The sequence below is a fragment of the Leptosomus discolor genome, chromosome 6 (genome assembly GCF_034619465.1).
Source record: "Leptosomus discolor isolate bLepDis1 chromosome 6, bLepDis1.hap2, whole genome shotgun sequence".
In the NCBI taxonomy this organism is placed as follows: domain Eukaryota; kingdom Metazoa; phylum Chordata; class Aves; order Leptosomiformes; family Leptosomidae; genus Leptosomus; species Leptosomus discolor.
In genome coordinates, this window is record NC_141396.1 from 58,489,234 (window position 1) to 58,509,259 (window position 20,026).

Here is a 20,026-nt window from a genome sequence, read left to right on the forward strand (position 1 = left end):
AGAGCCAACCTCGGCTGTTAAGTAAGAAAGGGAGTCAAGTGAATGCAAATGTGAATTATATAGTAATTATAATATAAATAGGACCCAGAGATTAAGTCTGTGCATGCTTTCAAACGGCAGAAACTAATTTAAGCTTCATAAGCCTCAGGAAAAGTTCTAAAAGGTCACAGTTTGCCTGGAAGCACTAATTACAGCCTCCTGCTACTGGGTATACAAAAAAACAAGCGCCTTTGTAATCATCCTTGTATAGGAAATGATTCTGGTCACAACAGATAACAGTCACCCAGTGACCTAATATGTCTTCTAGTCCTTGTGGACGTACAGTGCTGCAGTCCTCCAACATATACTGATGAAAAATACTATAAGGTGCTTTATAGGTTATGTTTATGCTTATTGCATTTCACAGCAAGGCGAGGTGGGGCACAGAGATGCACAATCAGTCAGGACAGCAGGTAGAAACCAGCAGGTAGAAGCCTCTTTCAGTCACCACTTGGGAGCTACTGCTTATGGCACCCGCAGTAAGGACAGTATTTAAAGCTGGCCCCTAGCCTTGGCTGGGGTCTTCAGAGCGATTGACATCACTTTACTGAAGTGTGGTGGCAGCTGGTGCACCCCTCATTAGTAAAACCTGGGGAGCAACCTTTCACATTTGTTAAACCCAGGGCACGCCTATTGCACTTCTCTATCCATAGGCTCTTGACTCGGTTAATAAAACTCCTTTCCTGCGCTAGTAGTTATTTCAGCATCTAATTAAGTTTCTTTAGAATACCTCAATGATATCATTTATTATCGTCCTCGCCAGAGGTCACCTGAATTGCCAAGCTCTGGCCCTCTTAGCAGGACCAGCTGCACTTAGAAAGCATTTATTTGAATTTCACTAAGAAGTGCTTCGGAGACTCTCTAAGATGCTTTGCCATTAACATGATGGGTAGTTTTATAATATTATTAGTTGACACTAAACCCACATGCTTCAGAAATATTGCCAGGCAGCAGGCTCTCTATGTGACTAAGTTTAAGCAGGGATTAAATGTAGGTATTTCCCCTCTGTGCTTTTAACATTTGTTTCAGGCCCTGGAGTGAGATACCTGCAGCCACAGCAGCAACTTTCCCCGGACATCTGCCAAGGATGCCCCAAGACATGTGAACGGGTTACCTGGAGAGCCTGAATAGGAACTTCAGCTTCTTTGTCTCTCAAGAGTAAGAGAAAGCGCTTCAACCATTTAAACCTGGGTGTTATTGACAGAAAACAATCCTAATGAAACACTTTCCCTGTAGCGTTTAACAAGCAAACATTTTTTTCCCTGCTTAAATCCTTCTTAGAAGATCAATATTTGCGTATCACCCACAAGGAGCTAACTGCACACACATACACATCTAAGGACCCTCCAAACCAAAAAAAAAAAGCCACCGGGTGATATTCCCCCTTAGAGCTGCACTGGGTCTCCCAGTTCCTCGTGCACTCACAGCGCTGTAAAAACATATAATACATAATGATGTGCTTTAAGCCAAAATGGGTAATTACATTTTTCATAACCACTTTACTGCTGCTATAACTCGAAATTCAATCCCTCGTTCAAGAGACCATTGCCCATCTCTAAAGTCACTGAGCAATGCTATGGTGTCACGGGAGGCTGGTCTTGCTGGAGTCCCATCCTGCAACATGCCAAGGGGCTCCTCTGCTGCTCTGGGTACCTCCAGCTCCCACTGTGGCTGGTGGGAGTTAAGAGCATTCAGCACCTGGGAGGACTGGCTCTGCACTTATTAAGGCCTGCGATGTAATTACAGACTAGTTATTGAATTGCTATTGAGACGAAACTTCATGCAGTGCTGTGAGCTAACAGCAAATGTGTGCAGCCATGCCTTATTAACTCTTCACTCCAGTATGATTTAATCATTTCACATACTGGTTTTGTTACGGGAATGCTCTCCTGTATATGAATCGTTGGGTTTCTGCTAGAAAGGCTTCTCTGCAGTGAACAGATTGAAGATTCACTGACTCTTTCAAAATCACTCTGGTAATTTATCCATCTAGGAGCCTCTATGCCCCTCATTGTCACTGCACATCTGAGCACTGAAGTCAGTAATCGATTTTATTTTCACACCACCTCTAGGAAGACAGAATTACAAGACCTGCTTGAGTTCTCTAAAGGAGCTTATGACAGGAAGAAATCAAACCAATGTTTCCTAACTAGCACTTTGCAGCTAGTTAGGACTTCCTGGACCACAGTTACCAAATATGTCTTTGGACTCTTCATGTCTAGATATGGGCCAACAAATTAAAACAACTATTATAAAAAACACCTGTTTCTAAGTATAGGTATTGTAGGTGTCCACATTCAACTCAGGATTTAGAGAATCTAGCAGTACTATACAAATAGCATCACTATTTTTTTATAGAAAGGGAAAAAATAAAGCAATCCACCTAATTTTTGCAGATATATTTGCCTAAACATTAAGTTGTTTTATCGTTCATAAATAGCCAAATATATCCAGGGAAGAGCTAAGCTGTGCACTTTCATTATTGCTTGCACTGATGTTTACCTGAGCATACCAACTACTAGGAACAATCTGGTTCCAGGAATGCTATTAATGAGACTGTGATATGCAAGATTTCTATGTGATACGTAATGGAATACATGAGCAATGAAGTAGGTTTTGTGGGCAAAATGTTGCTTTATGAACTTGTGCTTTATGAATGGTAGACATCTCACATCGCTTCGCGGCTCCTGGCACCTGCTTGCCCATAGTTAGTATAAAAAAATCCTTGTCTCCAGATTTTCTATTGCTTTCCAGGGATGGTAAGTCTGGCCCAAATGGCACAGGTTAAAAGGTCTGATTAAATGGAGGAACTGAGAAAGATGTAGAAAGAGGTTCATTATTCTCCTGCCTGAAGGCATGAACCAACCTCTTATTGCAGGAGCTGGGCAGACATGTCCCTGATGGGTACATTATTGCAAAAATCCTGAAGAGGGTAATTATGCACCATCCACTGATGGAGACAGGCTACAGAGCTAGACACATTTCTGGTCCCTTCCAGCAGCCAATGGTGCTTTCCTTCGAGTGCTGTCTTGCAATATGAGGAAGAAAATGGGGGTCACAACACTTGACTCAAGATGTGGCCATAGGCAAACTACTAATTCTTGCTGTACCTCTGCTTCCCACTTGGTAAAAGCATGAAAATGATCATCTGGGGAAAGGTTGCAAAGGGCTTTACACATCTTTCCATAAGTCAAATTAAACACTTAGTGCAGTATTTACTTTACAAACTATAAAATTTCTACTCCCTCTTCCCTGTATCCTGATAAATCTCAATATAGAATCATCCTGAGACATTTACTAAGCTGTTCCTGTTCAAAGAGACATAGATGTGCAAATTACTGCTAATAATGTCTCTGTGATGATCCCATAGCCCCCTCATATTAATGGAGAAACTGAAGCAAAATGTGATTTGATTCACTCATGGTGAAGAACAAATGTCGTGATCTTTACTGAGGCAGAAAGGATTCAGACACTTTTATTCACAAAGTTATGTCCCTAGCAGTAGAAGCCTCTGGTATTTTTGTGATGAATACTACAGACAAAAATTTCTCATGAGTGATATGCTAGAACTTGTACATTTTTGTGAAGGTATTTGTTGATTAAAACTCGTATCTCTAGGATTTTATGGGATTTTCAGGGAAAAAAGTTCCCCAAACTCAGCATTATAAAAAGTGCAGAAGAAACTGACTGAATCCATAAGAGGATTGGCAAAATAAAATGTTACTTTGTTATGGTGAAATTCATCAACAAATACAAGCACTTTATTTGTTTTAATTTAACTTTTCTTTGGAATGCATTGAAGCCTATCCAAATCAGCTGGCAATCCCATGAGAGAATAAAATACTAGGAGATTTTCCAAAATATATATATCCTCAAAAAAGACAAAGTCTTTATGCAGCAATGGCATCGAAGTATAGCCATAATACCAGAATCAATGCTTAGAATTTCATGTTTACTCACATTTAAAAAAAAAAAAAAAATCATGGGTTTTAAATCCTTGAGCTGAACTATGCCAATGCTGGATGCTGGTTTTTCAAAGGATGTTCCCACCCACCCGGCTGTTGGCTGAGCTTATCTCATGCTGTACAGCACTGGGCTATGCAGCACATTAGGCAGCATTAATGACCCAGTCTTCCCACTGTTCCAACCACCTCCAGCCTCCTCTAAAAGTTCTTTTGCACAGGAGTGCTGGCTAGTGGTTTTTAGTAAAAAGTCCTGCCACATCATTAAAAGGAAGCAGGAGACCCGCTAGTTAGCAGTCACTAAGCAGGTTTAGAAAGTTTTCACTGATCAAGGACATGAGCCCTGTTTTGAATCCTGGTCCCAACAAGCATAAATGCTGAGCTGATGCATTCTAAAGCAGCCCTCATTATAAATTAATGATTTCACATAATGCCTTTTGTAACTTAGACTCACCTACACTAAAAATTTCTGCGTACATGGTATCCTCAAGAAGTGTAACCGTGTATTTCAGACTTGTACCATCTGTGTGGGCAGGAGCTTGTGCTGCGACCACATCAGAGGGCAGAAAAACCTAGATTTGTAAAATGATTCCAAAACGTGGGTTTAGACCTCTCCATATTGGAAGGCTGAACCTTGCTAAAACGTGCTCTGGACTCCGAGGTGTTAAAATGTGATTAAAAGCGAGGTCAGGACAACCTGCCACAAAGCAGAGCCAGATGATTTGATGAAACTTGGTGGCCTTTGCTGACTCCAACAAAAATCTGGAAAATAAAACAAATGTAGAACAATAAAAGGACTTTTTAATGCTCAGAATAAACCTAATAAGTGGAAGCAGCAAGTAAAGCTCCTAAGTGTTCCCACGTCCAGATGGTGTTTCCATATCCCACCAAAAGGGAGGAAAGAAGATAATTAAATTCTCATGAAACAGTTTAAGGAGCTGAGAAGTTTATAGCTACATGCTGCATCTATAAAGAATAAACTTGCAGCCCTTGTCTTTAAAACTCATAAATACACAGACAGAATGAATGACATGGACAATGGTATGAGGAACTTGACTCAGATTATCACTAATTTGGTTGTGTTGCTTCATCATTAGTATGAATCACTGTCAAAGAAGATTCTTAAATTGCAAAGTTTTCCTACTCTGTGCTTTTGCACCACTCGTTCTCTATTTATGGTACTGAATGGGATTTTATCTGGCAGAACCTAAGAGCTATAAATCCTATTTTTAAAGATTTCCCAGGCCTATAGGCTTCCTTCAGCACTGTGGGGTGAGGAGTGTAGTTACAGAGATGTTGTCATTGAGGCCACTGGCTCAGAGGACATACCTGGGGAAAAGCAGACGTATACTCAGATAAATCCCTTTCCTTTTGGTTCTTTAGGTATTTTATCAAGCGCAGCTCAGTTACAACATATCATTTGGCTCTACAGCTACACAATTGCCTGCTAGGAAAGACAGAAATGAGTTCATTCCTGTTACCTGTGGTTACTGATCTACAGCATCTACGCTAAGTTTCTGATAACCGCAGTGCTAGAGAGGACATCCAAACCAGGTGATAATACTCTAACACTTTTGTTAGAAATGCCTATTTTCCTCTCTCATAAGAGAGAGACAGCTTTATATTGTTATTTGACCTCCACAATACTGACAGTAAAGACTACCAGTCAGCTAGAAACATGGGTTCCAGCAGAGATAATCTTCAAAGAGCTAGGATAAACTATAGTGATTTTATGGTGTTTTGAATCAAAACAATCTTACTGTTTCTAGAAAAGGGGGAAGGACTTGAGACCTAGATAAGAAGGTAGTGTTCCCTGTTCTGTTACACTGTTGTCTCTTCTCAAAGTGAAAGCTGATTTTTCGCACATTGGTCAATGAATGAAAGAATAAGACATAGGGCAGTGGCAAAGGCACTTCTCTATCACTAGCAACCATGCCAAGCATGAGACAATAGTTTTCTCTTAGCTCTTATTACAGTCCTCTCCCCTCTGTGTAACTACCAATTTTCTTTGTGTCATCCCTAAAAATGATTAATCCCTTCCTGATAATGCATGATTACAGAGAATTTTAATTAGCAGGCTGGTAGGCATTCCATGAACAACACACCCACCACCCCATCATTTTCATCATGTATTAAATGGCATTAATTGCATTAACGTACGCATGTGCCAGATGTCTTCCTCACTATTCCTCTTGTCTCAGAGCTAGAAGGCATTAACCCTTTGTGAGGAACCTCACACATCCCCAAGTACATCAAGCTGGCCAAGATCAGCTTACAGCTGAGGTCAGATGGAGACCGATCAACTAATGTAAAGGATACTATGATGCCACTGTCTGCAATAGTAGGGACTTGAACTCCAGGATTGCTGTTTCTATGTTTAAACAAAAGTCTCAGTGACTTCACAGACTTTTTATGAGAGTGAAGACACTGCAACCAAACCTGCTACACAGAGTGTCAGAGTACAAATCAGCCTCCAACAGAAAGGGTTGCACATCCTTTCTTCCCCCATGAACAACCTCATTAGGACTCAAGTTTCAATAGTGCTGGCAGGTTACACTGGGGAGCAAGGGAAGGACTCATTGAAAACAAGGTGCATCTATTTAAAATGGAAATGCTAAAAACACGACACAGCTAACTACAGTGGTAGTCGCTGACAAGGCTTCATCCTTCAGAAGAGAAGGAGCTATCACTGAAAAACGGTCTTTAGTGCTTCACTGCCTCAGTGTCATTCAGCCTTGCCCTGTACATGTCTGAGCCCCACTAAAGAAACAGGAATAAATTGCTTTCCACAGCCAAAACTAGTAATTTCTTACACTTTTCGCTATGCAATTGAAATTTACATCCCATTCCAGATGAGAAAACCTCATCCTCAAATAAATTTCTGTATAAAGTAGCAAAACCCTTCCATCCAGGTCTTCTTTCTGTTTACCTTAGAGGGAATCAGTGGCAGTGCCTGTGCTGGTTTATGAGAGGAGACAGAAGTATAAGCCCATATTTTATGATGAAAATGACAATAGGAGTGACCTTGCTCCAGCACATATTGCTTTTTCGACAGTGTCTAGAGGAGACAATCTAACAGCAGTCTGCAAAGCATCATGTTTCCTTAGATCCTGCTACAGTAATTCAATCATGAGTATATAAAATTAGATGAAAAATAAGGTAACTAGCCTTCTGGGACTGAGTGACTGCAATAAATGTTGCCTCCTGACAGTAAGCATTACATTGTCCTCTTGAAAGAGAGGTTACCTTTTATTATAGCATGATGCTTCTCTCATTTCAGTCTGTGCCAGGTAGCACTGCTGTTAAGCATACTCTGCAGGACAGCAAAAAAACCTTTAAGACAATTATATGTTGCCTCTAAGGTACCAAAGCAGTGAGTAGAAAACTTCCAACTCTTGACCTTTTGGATCAAATGAGCAATACCAGACTTTTCTTATTTGTTTGTTTCTTAAAGACATATGTTTTCCCTTTCCCTTACCCTTCATTTAAGTATCATTAAGCACTGGTTGCTGAATCAAATCTTACAAACCTTCCCATCCATTTTAGAGAAGCTAAGCTGAGCCACAGCGGTGTCTGTGTCTCTGAACTCAGCAAAGTTTGCAACTGAAGGTCACAAAGCAAGTTACTAGAAGGGACAGAGTGAAACTGAGGTATGGTGGAGGTTAGTCTCTAACTGTCAGTACAGAAACTGCTTTCAAGCCATAAATATTTGCCCATGCATTTGTCTTGTGGACAGCTAATTTTTTTAATTATTACAGGCTTGATCACCATAAAATCATTTATGTTTAGCATATGATCGACGATACATATGGGTCTGACCTGAAGTCATACATCAGTTACTGCTACAAACACACACTCTCGCAGGCAGGCACAGAGTATACAGCAAGACCTGAGCTCTGGGTGCTTTTATACAATGTAGGTGGAGAAGAAAGCACCAAACAGCCACAGGTACTGTCTGCCACTGTCTGGTCATTAACATCGACTCCAACTGTGATTTTCTGGGGGAAGCAGAAGTGGGAACTCCTGGCAGAAGCTGTTGGGTAGCAGACATTGCAAGACAAACATTTGTCTGCTCTGGTGGGCTGCTGCTGCTCTACCTGCTTGATCAACTGCAGGATAAACAGGGCTCCTTGATATAGCCCCATTCAAGTAGCTTTTCCATCTATGTGTTATATGCATATATGAATAAACAGGATTTCCTGCTAATCAAAAAGATACCGGAGTATGACTGCTTATGAGCAATAAAACAATACCCTGAGAAAGTGAGGCAAGGCCAAGCTCTAGCCTGAGGAGCTGTGGAAAAGGAAGTCTCCTGTTAGTGGATCCAAGTGATTCTCCATCAGACCACAACAGCTCTACCCTAGTTGTATGACCAAAGTCTGACGGAAGGATCACTTTTATCCAGAAGTCTGCATTTCAGCCACGACAGATGTTTCCACTGACTTGCATCAGCTGTAACAGGAACTAAAGGGAGTTGTCTCTGCTGTAAATTTACCCACAGCAGATATCTGAAGTTAGATGGATCCTACACAAAAAGTGCTAAAAAGAAATGTTGTTCCTGTAAACTGCTTGAAAGAAGTTGACAGACCTCTCACCTTCAGTTATGTAAATAAGGAATAACTCCACCAAATGTAATGGACAATACTTTTTTAAAATAATTGAAAATGGGAATCCTACCAAGAACTCTGTATTTCCTCATGTATACATATTTTGCAATGGTATCTGAATGGAGACATTGACATTAGCTCCATAGTGCTGTATTTGTGCTACACTGAGATTACAGTTTGAGAATTCAGACCTGTATAATAAAAATTCAGACAAAGATATATTAATCAGATGTAAACAGATCTAACTAATGAGCTTATAATGAAGATTGTTTATAACAGGTGAGAATCTGGCCCACAGTTTGTTATGCACAATCATTATCCTGTGTACTTGGATTAATGTACGCACTAATAAACCTCATTAATCTCTTCAGGTACCACTGCAGGTTTTTGAAAATGAGATATCAAGTAATCCAAACATATCACCTCATAACTGGATAAGACCCTTTAGAAATCTTAATCTTGTTATTCACAAATGCTTCTAGTTATGGTAAAACAACTATCTTGGCGCAAAAGAAATGGACACTGCCTCTAGTAGCTACTGACAGCTTTTCTTGAAATGAAAACAAGAAGAAAAATACACAGGGTTTTTCTTTTAAAGAGACAGACTTCATAAACATAATAACATTCACTGCAGAACCGAATGTTTGGGAAATGAAACTTCTCTGCATATGTCTGCCATAACTACAGATTCAGAGATTTACAGGTAGTCTGTCAAGTTAATTAGCCCATTGTACCATTAATGCTATTTCTCTGTACTGTATTGCCAGGTATTTTTTAGAATACCTATAAATGCCCCCAAAACACAGTCTATCTTTCCTCCTTGGGGCAGAATATGTTTTTACAAATGTCCATGTCCAGACATTTTGCTTGGCATTATGTTAACCATTCTACTCTTCCACTTTATCTTGATTATCCTGGTTATTTCCCATTTTGCCATCTCAGATTCTTCTTCTTTGTCCTTGGTGTTCACCACAAACAGTTACTGGCACCAATGAATACTTGCCAGTCAGAGAGGGGACACTCCATGCATCGCCAAACAGGCTCTTGATGTTCATCAGAGAGAGTACTTAGCTGCTCTATGACAGCATACACTTTTCTTTGTTATACACCTTTGTTTTCTCCTGTTGCTGTTACTTCAACTTAAGCATGCTTGGAGTGGCTATCTTCAGTAGTCAGATATGCACAGAAAAAGGTTGCACACATCTGCTTTCTAGTTAAAAATAAAAACACACAAAAGAAAAAAAAAGGTTAAGAGCAAAGCTTTAAAAGCAAAGTGACCCAGATACGTATGGCCAGTCTTTAAAAGCTGCCCACAGGTACACAGGATATCTGAGGATATCAATGCTGGCTCTAAATCCCTCAGGCACAACAACTGCAATAACAAAACCCAACATACCTTCACATGTCAGTAGGAAGTACTGCAGATTGTGACTGAAGGATGCGCTGAAGTAAGTACAGTTTTCAATTAGATCACAAGACAGACACCGCCTGTTGAAGTTTCCATTTGTGCTTGCGCTGAAAAAGTTAATACAACTCCATGAAGGTCACTGAGCAAATGTTATCTGGAAGCAACATTACTTGAACCTTATTGTGCTGTAGAACAAGAACATAAATATAATGCATCCTACATTATAAGAGACAAAGCATTTCCATTTGCTGAGTTTAAATAGTAGGATTTTTTTTTCCCCTAAATAGAGAATATATAAAAGCATACTGATATTTTATTTTGCAAGGCCAGGTGGTTATGAAGGAAGGTATAGTTTTTAAGAGAAAATGATGGTTGCAATTGCACAAGAGGAAGTCATAATTCGGTGAACGAAGGCACAAAACAATGGAGCAGTATTTCTACACCTACTTAGACAATAAAGAGCTGGAATTGCTTTCTTTAAGTGTCTTACTGGTTGCCTCACTGGTCTGATTTGCTGGTAGCTGCCTCAGAGGCCAAAGCCCTTTTTTTAGGGCTTAAATAGTTGCTCCAAATAGAAAGGAAAGATTGTATTTAGGGATCTGTTTTTGAAGAAGGCAATGTGGCCCGTCCATATGCTCAGAAGTGATTTTTGAGTGTACTATATGTTGAAGAATGAATTGCAGATTATTAGCAAAGATTAATAAATAACATTTGGCACTGCTATAGCAGTTCGAAATTTGAAAATTCAAGAATATTAACTAATAGATCTTCCCAATATTACTGTAAAGCAGACGAGTGTTTTTTCTACCATTTCAAGGTAGATAGAGGGGAGGCTGAGCAACGTGTTTAGGGCCACAGAAACTGAACCTAGTAGCTCTTGCGTTCTTGTTTAGGCTCAGATCATGTCTCTGACTTAAATCCTGTTCAAAGCTACTAAATCAGGCTCAAAAAAGAAAAGAAACTCAAACAGGTCTTCATCTGATATAAGCTGTCAGAGCTCCAGTGGAGCTCCGTCAATGAACACATGCCAAGGTTGCTGCTGAGCTGACACCCTTGGGCTGGGACAAGAGACAGTCAAACTACCCAGCGCAGGAAATCAGACACCTGAAGTGAGGCCAAGACTACTGTATAAGGTCAAGGACGTTGACATTTTGGGCATCTCTTTCCCTGTTGCCTATGTGGGGAGGTGAGGTTAATGAGGCACCAGGGTGAGCTGCATGCCAAGATGATAGAGGAGTGGGAAGCACTGTGGCTCATGCCAGCAGTTCTTGAGCATCTGTGCCTGGACTCAGCTTTTAAAATGAGATGTTCTTCCCATTTCAATAGAAATGAAGGGTCAATATAATTTTGATCCTTTTTTCTTCAAAAAAATAAACACTGAGCTGAGCTACTCTCAAAAAACTATGAAGTGCAGTGAACAGGCACAGAGCTCTCAAAAGGAAAAAATGATTCAGCTACAAGTAATTTACTTCGCTCTCGCTTCCTTCCCACTGAGGGAAAAAGGTATGACATCATGTTAGGGAAGGAAAACATACTGACTGTCCCTTATCAACTGATGTTATCACCAGCTCTGGCCCTTCATTGCAGATGCTGAGATGACAGCAGGGTGACTGAGAAGAAAGACAGGGCAAATGGATTAATGATTCCAAACCAATTATTTAAAAGTCTGGGTTCCCTCCCCTTTGTAATCTGCTCCCTCAACACTTTGCAATAGCTCCACTACCAATAGCTTACTATAAACCAGCCTTCTACTCATCGTACAGTTACGGAGGGTAGTAAAGTCATCTGGATTGCACAAAAACATTTGCAAACATAACATATTGTTATTTCCTTTCAATTTCATGAAGAGGTGAGGTGCTATCAAATTTCCATGAAAACTGCTGTCTGGAAGTAGAAAACCAGTTTATACCTTTAGTTTATGTAATTCTGAATTCTTTCAAGTGTTAAGCAGTTCTGTTGGAAAGTTTTGTGACAGTTTATCAATCTTGAGACCAATTTAAAATTTGCAATAAAATGAGAAAATTGCTAAATGTAAAACATTTCCAAATGTCAAGCATTTTATTCACTATTGTTACGCTGTTCTGTCTGTTCCAGTGACGCACTGCAAGATCCTGCAGTGCCATTAAAGACAAACACATAAGATACTGTTTCTATTGCAATCGCTTATGTAACGATTAATGTAAGATTAAAAAAATGGGAAATTCTGTATGTGAAGTTAGTAAAGCACATACCTGTATAAATGTCGCCTTCTTGGCAAATCCTCTGTGCTGTGGAAATAACTGAGGAAAAAAAAAACCAAAAGGCAAGTGTATCATTAGAAGGGTGTTTACAAGTATCCCATATAAGAACAGCTTCATTCTCATCGCCATCTTCCTGATCCTTTAAAGGCAAGGAAAGTTGAAACTGAATTAGAAGAACATAGAGAGGGACACATCACTGCAGAGGCTCAAGCAAGTACGTTGTAGGCTGCACCGTAGTTAAAACAGGTATGGAATTGTTTGGGTCCTAGACTGGTCATGTCAGTGGATCAAAAAGGATCAATGAAAGACCTTTACATTTTTACCTCAAGATTTATGGCTCAGAATTTCCTTTAAATACCTTTCTCTTTTTTCTCTAGAACCAGTTTTTACTTCTCTGACCACTTTTTATTCTTTGCCCAAATAGACAGCTGACTGGGGTCTGACGCGAAACCCACGAAAACGTCCTTTTTAAAAAAGGGAGTTGGACATTCAGGGAAAACAGAGTATGAGGCTGCAGAATACTTCATTGCCCTTGTTTTGTGCTGAGACTGGGGTGAACTCATTTTCTGGCTAAAGAGCAAAAGCCCTGTTGTGCGGTGACAGCTTCTGAAGGTAACAGAGAGGTGCTGCTGGAGGTGGCTAACCTGGGTCCAACGTGCAGGATCCAGATTGATTCCCTAGATGTATTTCATGTGAATAAGGACAGCAGCAAATGTAGCATCCATGGCGTCAGTAACATGTCAGGCAGGTTATTCAGCCCTGCCGATCTGCTTTCAATAAGCTGCACTTGCCTAGATGTACCTTTTGACTGCACAAATTGTACATGGTATTTTCTGTTGACTGGCCAGTTAAAATGCAAATAAGACTTTGGTGCCTGTTTGGTTCTTAGCTCTGACAAGTGCTGAAGACCCTTATATCATACTGAAGTTATTGGTAATTGAGGGCATTCAAAACCTTGGATGAGCATCGTGATCTTAATGATCATTCAAAGTTTAACATATTCCAGAGACTTTTTACTTCACTGTTCAGTGACCTTAAGAAACTGAGAGGTGAGAGCCTTGTATCCACCTGAAACTTTGCCTGGAAAGGAATCTGTATGGCATTTGATTCCAGAAAGCCTTCCAAACATCTTCTTACGTAACTTCTTGAAATGTATTTTAAAAAGTAAACATTTACAGAAGTTATTTTTACAAGCATAAAGGGCAAGAGTGAAGAGAGTTTTTTTCTTTTGGTATTCTAACTAAATACATTTTTTCTAATGCATTGATATTTTTGCAGGACAATAAAGGATTCTTTCTAAAACTGACTAGCTAAGCAATCAATGAAAATAGTCCTCTTTTCTTCAGAGGTTAATACCAGAAGTTGCAGCAGGAGAAATCACTCCTCTGCACAAGCGTATTTACTCGTGTCAGAAAGAGAGGTTTGGACTATACAGAGAAAATCAAAATAAGACAAGGCATATGTAATGGTGTGAGAGGTTAAGCCAAAATGAAGACAGCTTCTCCTGCTCTCTTATCTTCAACTCCTTACGTTTCAGATGCACATACAAGACCATTATAACTAACCCTATAGTCCAGGGCTAAACAAAGGAAGACTGATTTGTCAGACCAAAGTACTTACATTTTATGCCTCTTTTCATCATATGCCAATATCTTTGTCACATCCCAATCGCCAGATGTAATAGACTGTAAGTTGTCGCTGCTACTATTGGGCTGCCAGAAAGAAAAGAGAATTAGATTTCTTTATTCTTAAAGGACAATATCTGAGCAAAGCTTCTCTTCTGAAAAAAGCAGCTCTTTTGACTCCACTGCCTATTAAAAGTAAACCACGCATCTGTAATTTCCACCCCTCCCCCTGCTATTTCTGTGAATCTGCACCACAGAAATAACAGAGTCAGAATCATCTTAACCATAACTCCACTGAAGATAATGGGATGAATTCAGCACAGAACAGCTTCAAACCCCTTCCTCTAATCCAGCATGCCTACGAGCTTCTGATTAATCCTTTATGGCAGTGCAGGGATTTACTTATTTACATACAACCAAGAAGGCGTTAGAAAACCAAAACAAAACAATGATATTGTTTGGAAAGAGGCAGTTGGTTGACCTTTTTCTTCTAAGTCTCTCATACGGAAATTCATGTTATCTTATGTCTAATACAGCAACACTGAATCTTTTCTCTTATGCACAAGACCCACATTCTACATTTGCACCTTCCAGTCCTGCCACTAAAAGCACAGATACTACTTTTTGTTGCTTTCTTCTTCAGGTGAGACCCAAAGCAGCAGCAGTGAGTGAGTCACCTGTGATGATGACATGGCGATGTGGTAGAACTTCCCACGTCCTCCCTGGGGAATGGCACGGACAAAGAAAAACTTCCGACCGTCCTTGGAAAAAATTGGCTCTTCATTCTGTAAATGGCAAATTTAAGGGTTGTATTACCATTAATTTATTCTATTTAAAATTGCTCAGCAAATTTGCACTGAAAAACCCTGTGAAATTAATTCACAGTGAAATAGACAGTGCTCTTCAACAGCAACCTGAGGCAAACAAAAAGCTCACTGAAAACTGGAGAAAGTTTTGAAGATTATTGCTTCTTGCTCTCAGGAAAGCAGACACCTTTCAGCTGTGGGAAGACAGGGAGAGAGGTGGCAAGGAGAGTTCCTTGGCTATAAAGTCAATTCCCATTTGCAAAGCAAAAAGTACACATATAGAGCTGACTGCTTGGGGCCGTTGGAATAAAGCCTTTAGAAATGGTTTGAATCTCGCTGGCACAAGTATGACAAACCCTGTTTACTCTGCTGGAAGATCTGATCTATTCCTGTCCTCAAGGAAACACAACTAACAGCATCTAACTGCTGTCTTTTCCTACTCTCTTACAAATGCTTATTTCACTGAATTATTTACAAAGGGGAGGATATCTTGCAAAACTGTCTTTGACACAGAGCTCCCAGGTGAACGTGATGATTGACTTTTATTGGGTGACTAGAACTTTCAACCAGAGATAGAAGAGACTCAGCAGAAGGAAATAAAACACACACATGGCAAGCAAGCATTTTCTGGAAGAATCCTTGTCTTCTTTTTGTACAGGCACCCCAAGGCACATGGGAAGTCTACACTGCAGGAAATGGTTGAACAACAGATTACAAGGGCAAGCAGAAGGATGGTCCATATGGTGTGACACAGTAGCGCTGTATCAAGGGAACTGGCTAGCTGAAGCTTCTCCACTCAGAATCTTGAATAGTTGGGACTAAAACAAGAGCTGAACTTCTGCTGAACCTCTCCTGTGACAACAGGCTTTTTTGGGGACTGGCTGAGCCCTGCCTTCCCTGGCTGAGTTTCGTGGATCCTTCTTCTTCAAAGGCAGTCAACAGGGAAACTGTTTCTTAGCCTCTTCTGGGTCCTTCTTTCGTTCAGTGTTAATCAAACACCCTGGCTTTCTGCTTGGCACATGTCAAGATACCACATTGAATCAGCAAGAACTTGGTTGTACAGGCAGACTTATGGCTAATGCAAACACCTACAGCAAAGAAATAAACATTTTTATTTCTCATAAGCTAACACATCATTCTTGCTGTATATTCCTTTGCTCCCAGTTCTTTACGGATTAATTATTTTCCACTATTTACCAGATTTATCAAGACAGTATTAGGTGTTCAAACTGTTTTTCCTTTTCATTTCCCCTGCTTATGTTCTCAGTATATTTTATATGCCCATTTGTAAATATGCCCATTTACAGCTTGTTGCAGGTCTATGAAATAACGGTTTCATTTGTTTCTGACATTGGTCTGGAACCTGAAACATGAAACTCTAAATTATTTCCAAATGCATTTCATGACAGGAGAAACCTCATTGAAAAACAACTACGATAACTTGGGCAAACCTTCTGCTTGACAGGTTTTCCTTTACTGAAGTAAATGACAATGAGTTCACCCTACATTTCTGTATCTGTGCCTCCTGCATTATATATTCCAGCAATATGTCTCTGCCAGTGAGAGCACGCGTTGTTCAGATCAGTTTGAGGCTCATTCAGAGTTCCAGAGGAAGGAGGTACATGGCACGGATGACAGATGTGAGGCTTTAGCACTTGGCTGACGTTACGAGACAGCCCGTTTGCATGTTCCTGTCGCTGGAAAGACAACACATTAATACAACCAGGACTTTGTTTATGGTCTTGACAGAGATGGTGACTTATCCTGGATGGAAAATGGTGGGGACATCAGGCTGAAAGGCTTTTAGAACACGAATTTTTACTGTAGGGAGCTACAGTGGGCACGTAACTAAAACATTCTGCATGTGATACAAACAGTTTGAGCCTTTAGTTGACTATTATTGACTGAATCCCACAACGCTCAAACAGAACAGCCCTCCTTGAAAATAATAGATTAGTTTCATGCCGGCAAAAGAAAATACTTTTCCTATGCAGCAGGTAGGGAATTTTTGGAAGATTTTGCCACAGGAGGTTTGTGGAAGCAGCTGGTATCATAAGGTCAAAAAGGGATTGAACAAACTCATGATTCATTAACAAATCCTAAAGGGAATGAACACGGATATAGTGTCAAGTGTCTGTAATCTTTTTATTGTAGATGGTGGTGAAATATGAGACGATGAGGCTAGAGAAAGCAGGCATCTCACACACTGCCCTTCAATAGTGTCAGCTGCTGTGACTGCTAAAGACAGAACGATGGAGCAGAGGAAGCAGCGGTGAGACTTGACAGCACGCTTCTTAAGCCCTTATGGCTCTTGTCTTTTTGCTCAGCTAGATCTCTGTATTTAGACAAATGAATTCTACCCAAACAGTCAAGGCCAGTTTCCATAAATCCTCTGCTTTGTGCAGATGAAGAACAAAGCTGTCCTCATGTCAGCTACACGTAGCAATAACTCAGTGCTCTCAGACTCAGGTATAAGGAGGGGAAAAAAAGTAAGGTAACTCTTGTATGATTCCACAGAGCTTAAACCAAAGCTTAAATCCAACTAAGTGTGGGTCCCTGATCCCATTTGCCTTTCCAGGACCTGTGTGAACAGACAGCGGCCTAGTTCAGGAAGCAGATCTACCCAGAGCTGCTCATCTGTGATGGGCAACTGTCTCCTGGGTGGAGGAGGAAGGAAATAGGTGGTTGGAACTGAGGACTACCCAGTCATCCTCAGAGTTGAAAGAATAATCTCTAAACAAAGGATGACCCTGAGGCTGGAGAAGGAATTGGTGAGACTAACTGACCTGCATCACCATCTGCAAAAGAAAGAGGCAGTAACTCCGTTTCCAGCAACTTGTTTATTGCTGTGTATCAAAATGATGCCACCAAAGACTTCAGTTTTGGTGGAAGAGATAAGGTGATGGGAGGCTGCTGGAGGGCACTGTGACTCCTGGAGGGATCAGTGCTGGAGTTCAGAGTTGCGCAACATAGGTCAGTGTATCTGCAAATGGTCAGGAGAAGAAGAAACCAAGGAGCACCTCAGAGGCTTATCACAAGTTTGGCAGAATCAGGATGATTGAGGGGCCAATGCTAAATGCAGTGTGAGCTTCTGTAGGTCTTAGAGAGGGGCATGAAGTCCTGGAGTAAGGAACAACAACTAAAATAAAAGGTAGAGTGTATTCAGCTGTGTTTGGAGAGTTATCGCTGAGCATCACTGGATCTGCAGCCATGTGAGGAAGACTCCTCCAGTGAAAGAAGGAAAGGCAAGGTACATGCAGGATGGTGGTGAGTGCACATCTCTGACCTTTTCATGACCAAATGTGCACTGGGACAAACATTTGAAAGAGAAATTACCCACTTTATGGTGAGTTGGAATGTGTGAAAGCTGCGTGGACCCGTAAGAACAGCATCACCAAAACCACCCACACATTCACGTGTCAAAAACTCATCATATTGCAGCACCACAGGCTGATGCTCCAAACTGATCTGTCTGTGCTCTCATGGTTCAAAACACTCCCTGACTCTTGCTCTTCTAGAGTACACTGCTGCACACGCTTTTGGCTGGACTCCACGTATTTCCTCACAAAAATCAGCAGGAATGCAGATTCCTTGAATTTGGTTTTATTACTGTCTGAGAATTACACTTCCGTGAGAATTATGTTTTTTTCTGGTTCAGTCTCAAGTTTTAAAAAGGAAACCAATTAATTTGAATAACCTAGTCCTTTCCAACTGATCCCCTGATGCATTTTCCCTTCCTCAACATAGTATCCTGCCCTCTTTGTCTGATCCACCTTTGCCCAGATCCCAGGATTAATGATTTTGCTCTGTAGGTATTTATTCTTCCAGGAAAACGTTCCAATACTTTAAGTGTCTCAGAGCGACAGCTCTGATAAACAGATAGGTGTGACATAAATCCTTTTAACCCTTTGCATTTTGGCACACACTTAACTGAAATCCAACAGAGTGTTAAAAATGCACATAGGCTTTACTGCAACAATGAAGTCACCTCCTCTTTTGGGCATGGGGAAGATCTCTTTCCATCCCCTGCCACACTCAGCCCCTGGGGCAATGCTGAGCTTCATCCTCCATCCCTGTTCCCATGCTCATCTGTGGTTGGGTGCACCACATCAATGGCCATCTCTGAGGACACAGCACCTGCACCAAAATACAGGGTCATCAACTGGAGAGGAGAAGACTCCATGGCTCTGCGTATCAATCTCCTCTACTAGATAAAATCAGGGCTCTTCATTTAAGTGCCAAAGTCCCTTGTTTGTAGCCAAAAGCTGCTTTGTTAGCTCTGGCAGATGAATTTGGGTATTTGAATTATGGGGCTCTGGGTCCTATTTCTGATGTATCCTTTGTCTTTAGGGCAACGTTAGGTCACTTATGGGGTTGTTACATGACAAAAGGGCTTTACAGGGTGAAAAAGTCACATCTTGTTTGTAAGGTTCTCTGAACTCTGTTTTTATTTTAAAAATCTCATTTCATACCACCTATTAACTACGTGCAAAAATCATTACTGCCTTATCATGCTGTCAGGTTTAAGGCAAGCAAGTTGTACAAGAAAAATGGTGTGAAGTTTTTAACACCTCAACCTTTTGACAGAGCAAAAGTCTTTAGTTTCAAACTGAGGTGATCTGAAACACCAGGGAAACAGGAAGACTGGACAGAAAATTGCAAACCAAAGGAACTGTTATCAGGGGAGGCCAGCCAGCCCATGTAAGCAGTTTTAGAGGTTATATATCTCTAAACCATTTTCTGGTAATCTCCTGGTCCTGCCAACATCAATGTCAAAGCCTACAGCCTTTGGTGGAGTTGGAATTGCACCCTGGTTTATAATTAAATTTGTTCAGGCCACATTCACAATTAAATAAACAAACCAATTAAAATGGCAGTGAAGTTTATCTTCAGCAGGTGCTCAGAAATTGTCTTATTCTTCCTTGCTGACTCATTGTCTGTATACAGGCACTATTGGAAAATGTCTTCTTCACAAAAATTGAAACAAAATTGTTTACAGCTATAATTACTATTTCAAAGAATTTGTATATTTAAGGAAAATTATGAGTAAAGTTCAGCCTGGCTCATGCTCAGAAGTGCATAAACAAGTACATAAATAAAAGCAGTAAAAACTTCCAAAGTACCTAGGCAATTTTGGTGAACATGGGCCTGTTCTTATTTGTACAAAAGGTTTGAAAACACTGTCCATATCATCTGACAAGGAGTGACAGATACTTTCTAGTAATACCTGTGTAAATACTGTATATTTCTCGTTATACTTTCAGTAATTATCCTATTTTTCAGCTACACAGACAGTGACAGCAGTATTTCTCTTTGCCTGTGTTAGAGAGGCTCTCCAA

The 20,026-nt window shown here is 40.5% G+C and overlaps 1 protein-coding gene across 1 annotated transcript in view; it reads right to left on the minus strand.

Moving 5' to 3' along the window:
- DPP6 (dipeptidyl peptidase like 6) overlaps positions 1 to 20,026 on the minus strand; it is a 408,745-nt gene that overhangs the window by 26,083 nt on the left and 362,636 nt on the right. The window contains exons 13-16 of the mRNA XM_086467441.1: positions 14,559 to 14,666; positions 13,877 to 13,968; positions 12,248 to 12,295; positions 10,005 to 10,123 (exon numbers count right to left, since the gene is read on the minus strand). Of these exons, the coding sequence (XP_086323567.1) occupies positions 10,005 to 10,123; positions 12,248 to 12,295; positions 13,877 to 13,968; positions 14,559 to 14,666 (367 nt within the window). The remainder of the gene's footprint in view (positions 1 to 10,004; positions 10,124 to 12,247; positions 12,296 to 13,876; positions 13,969 to 14,558; positions 14,667 to 20,026) is intronic.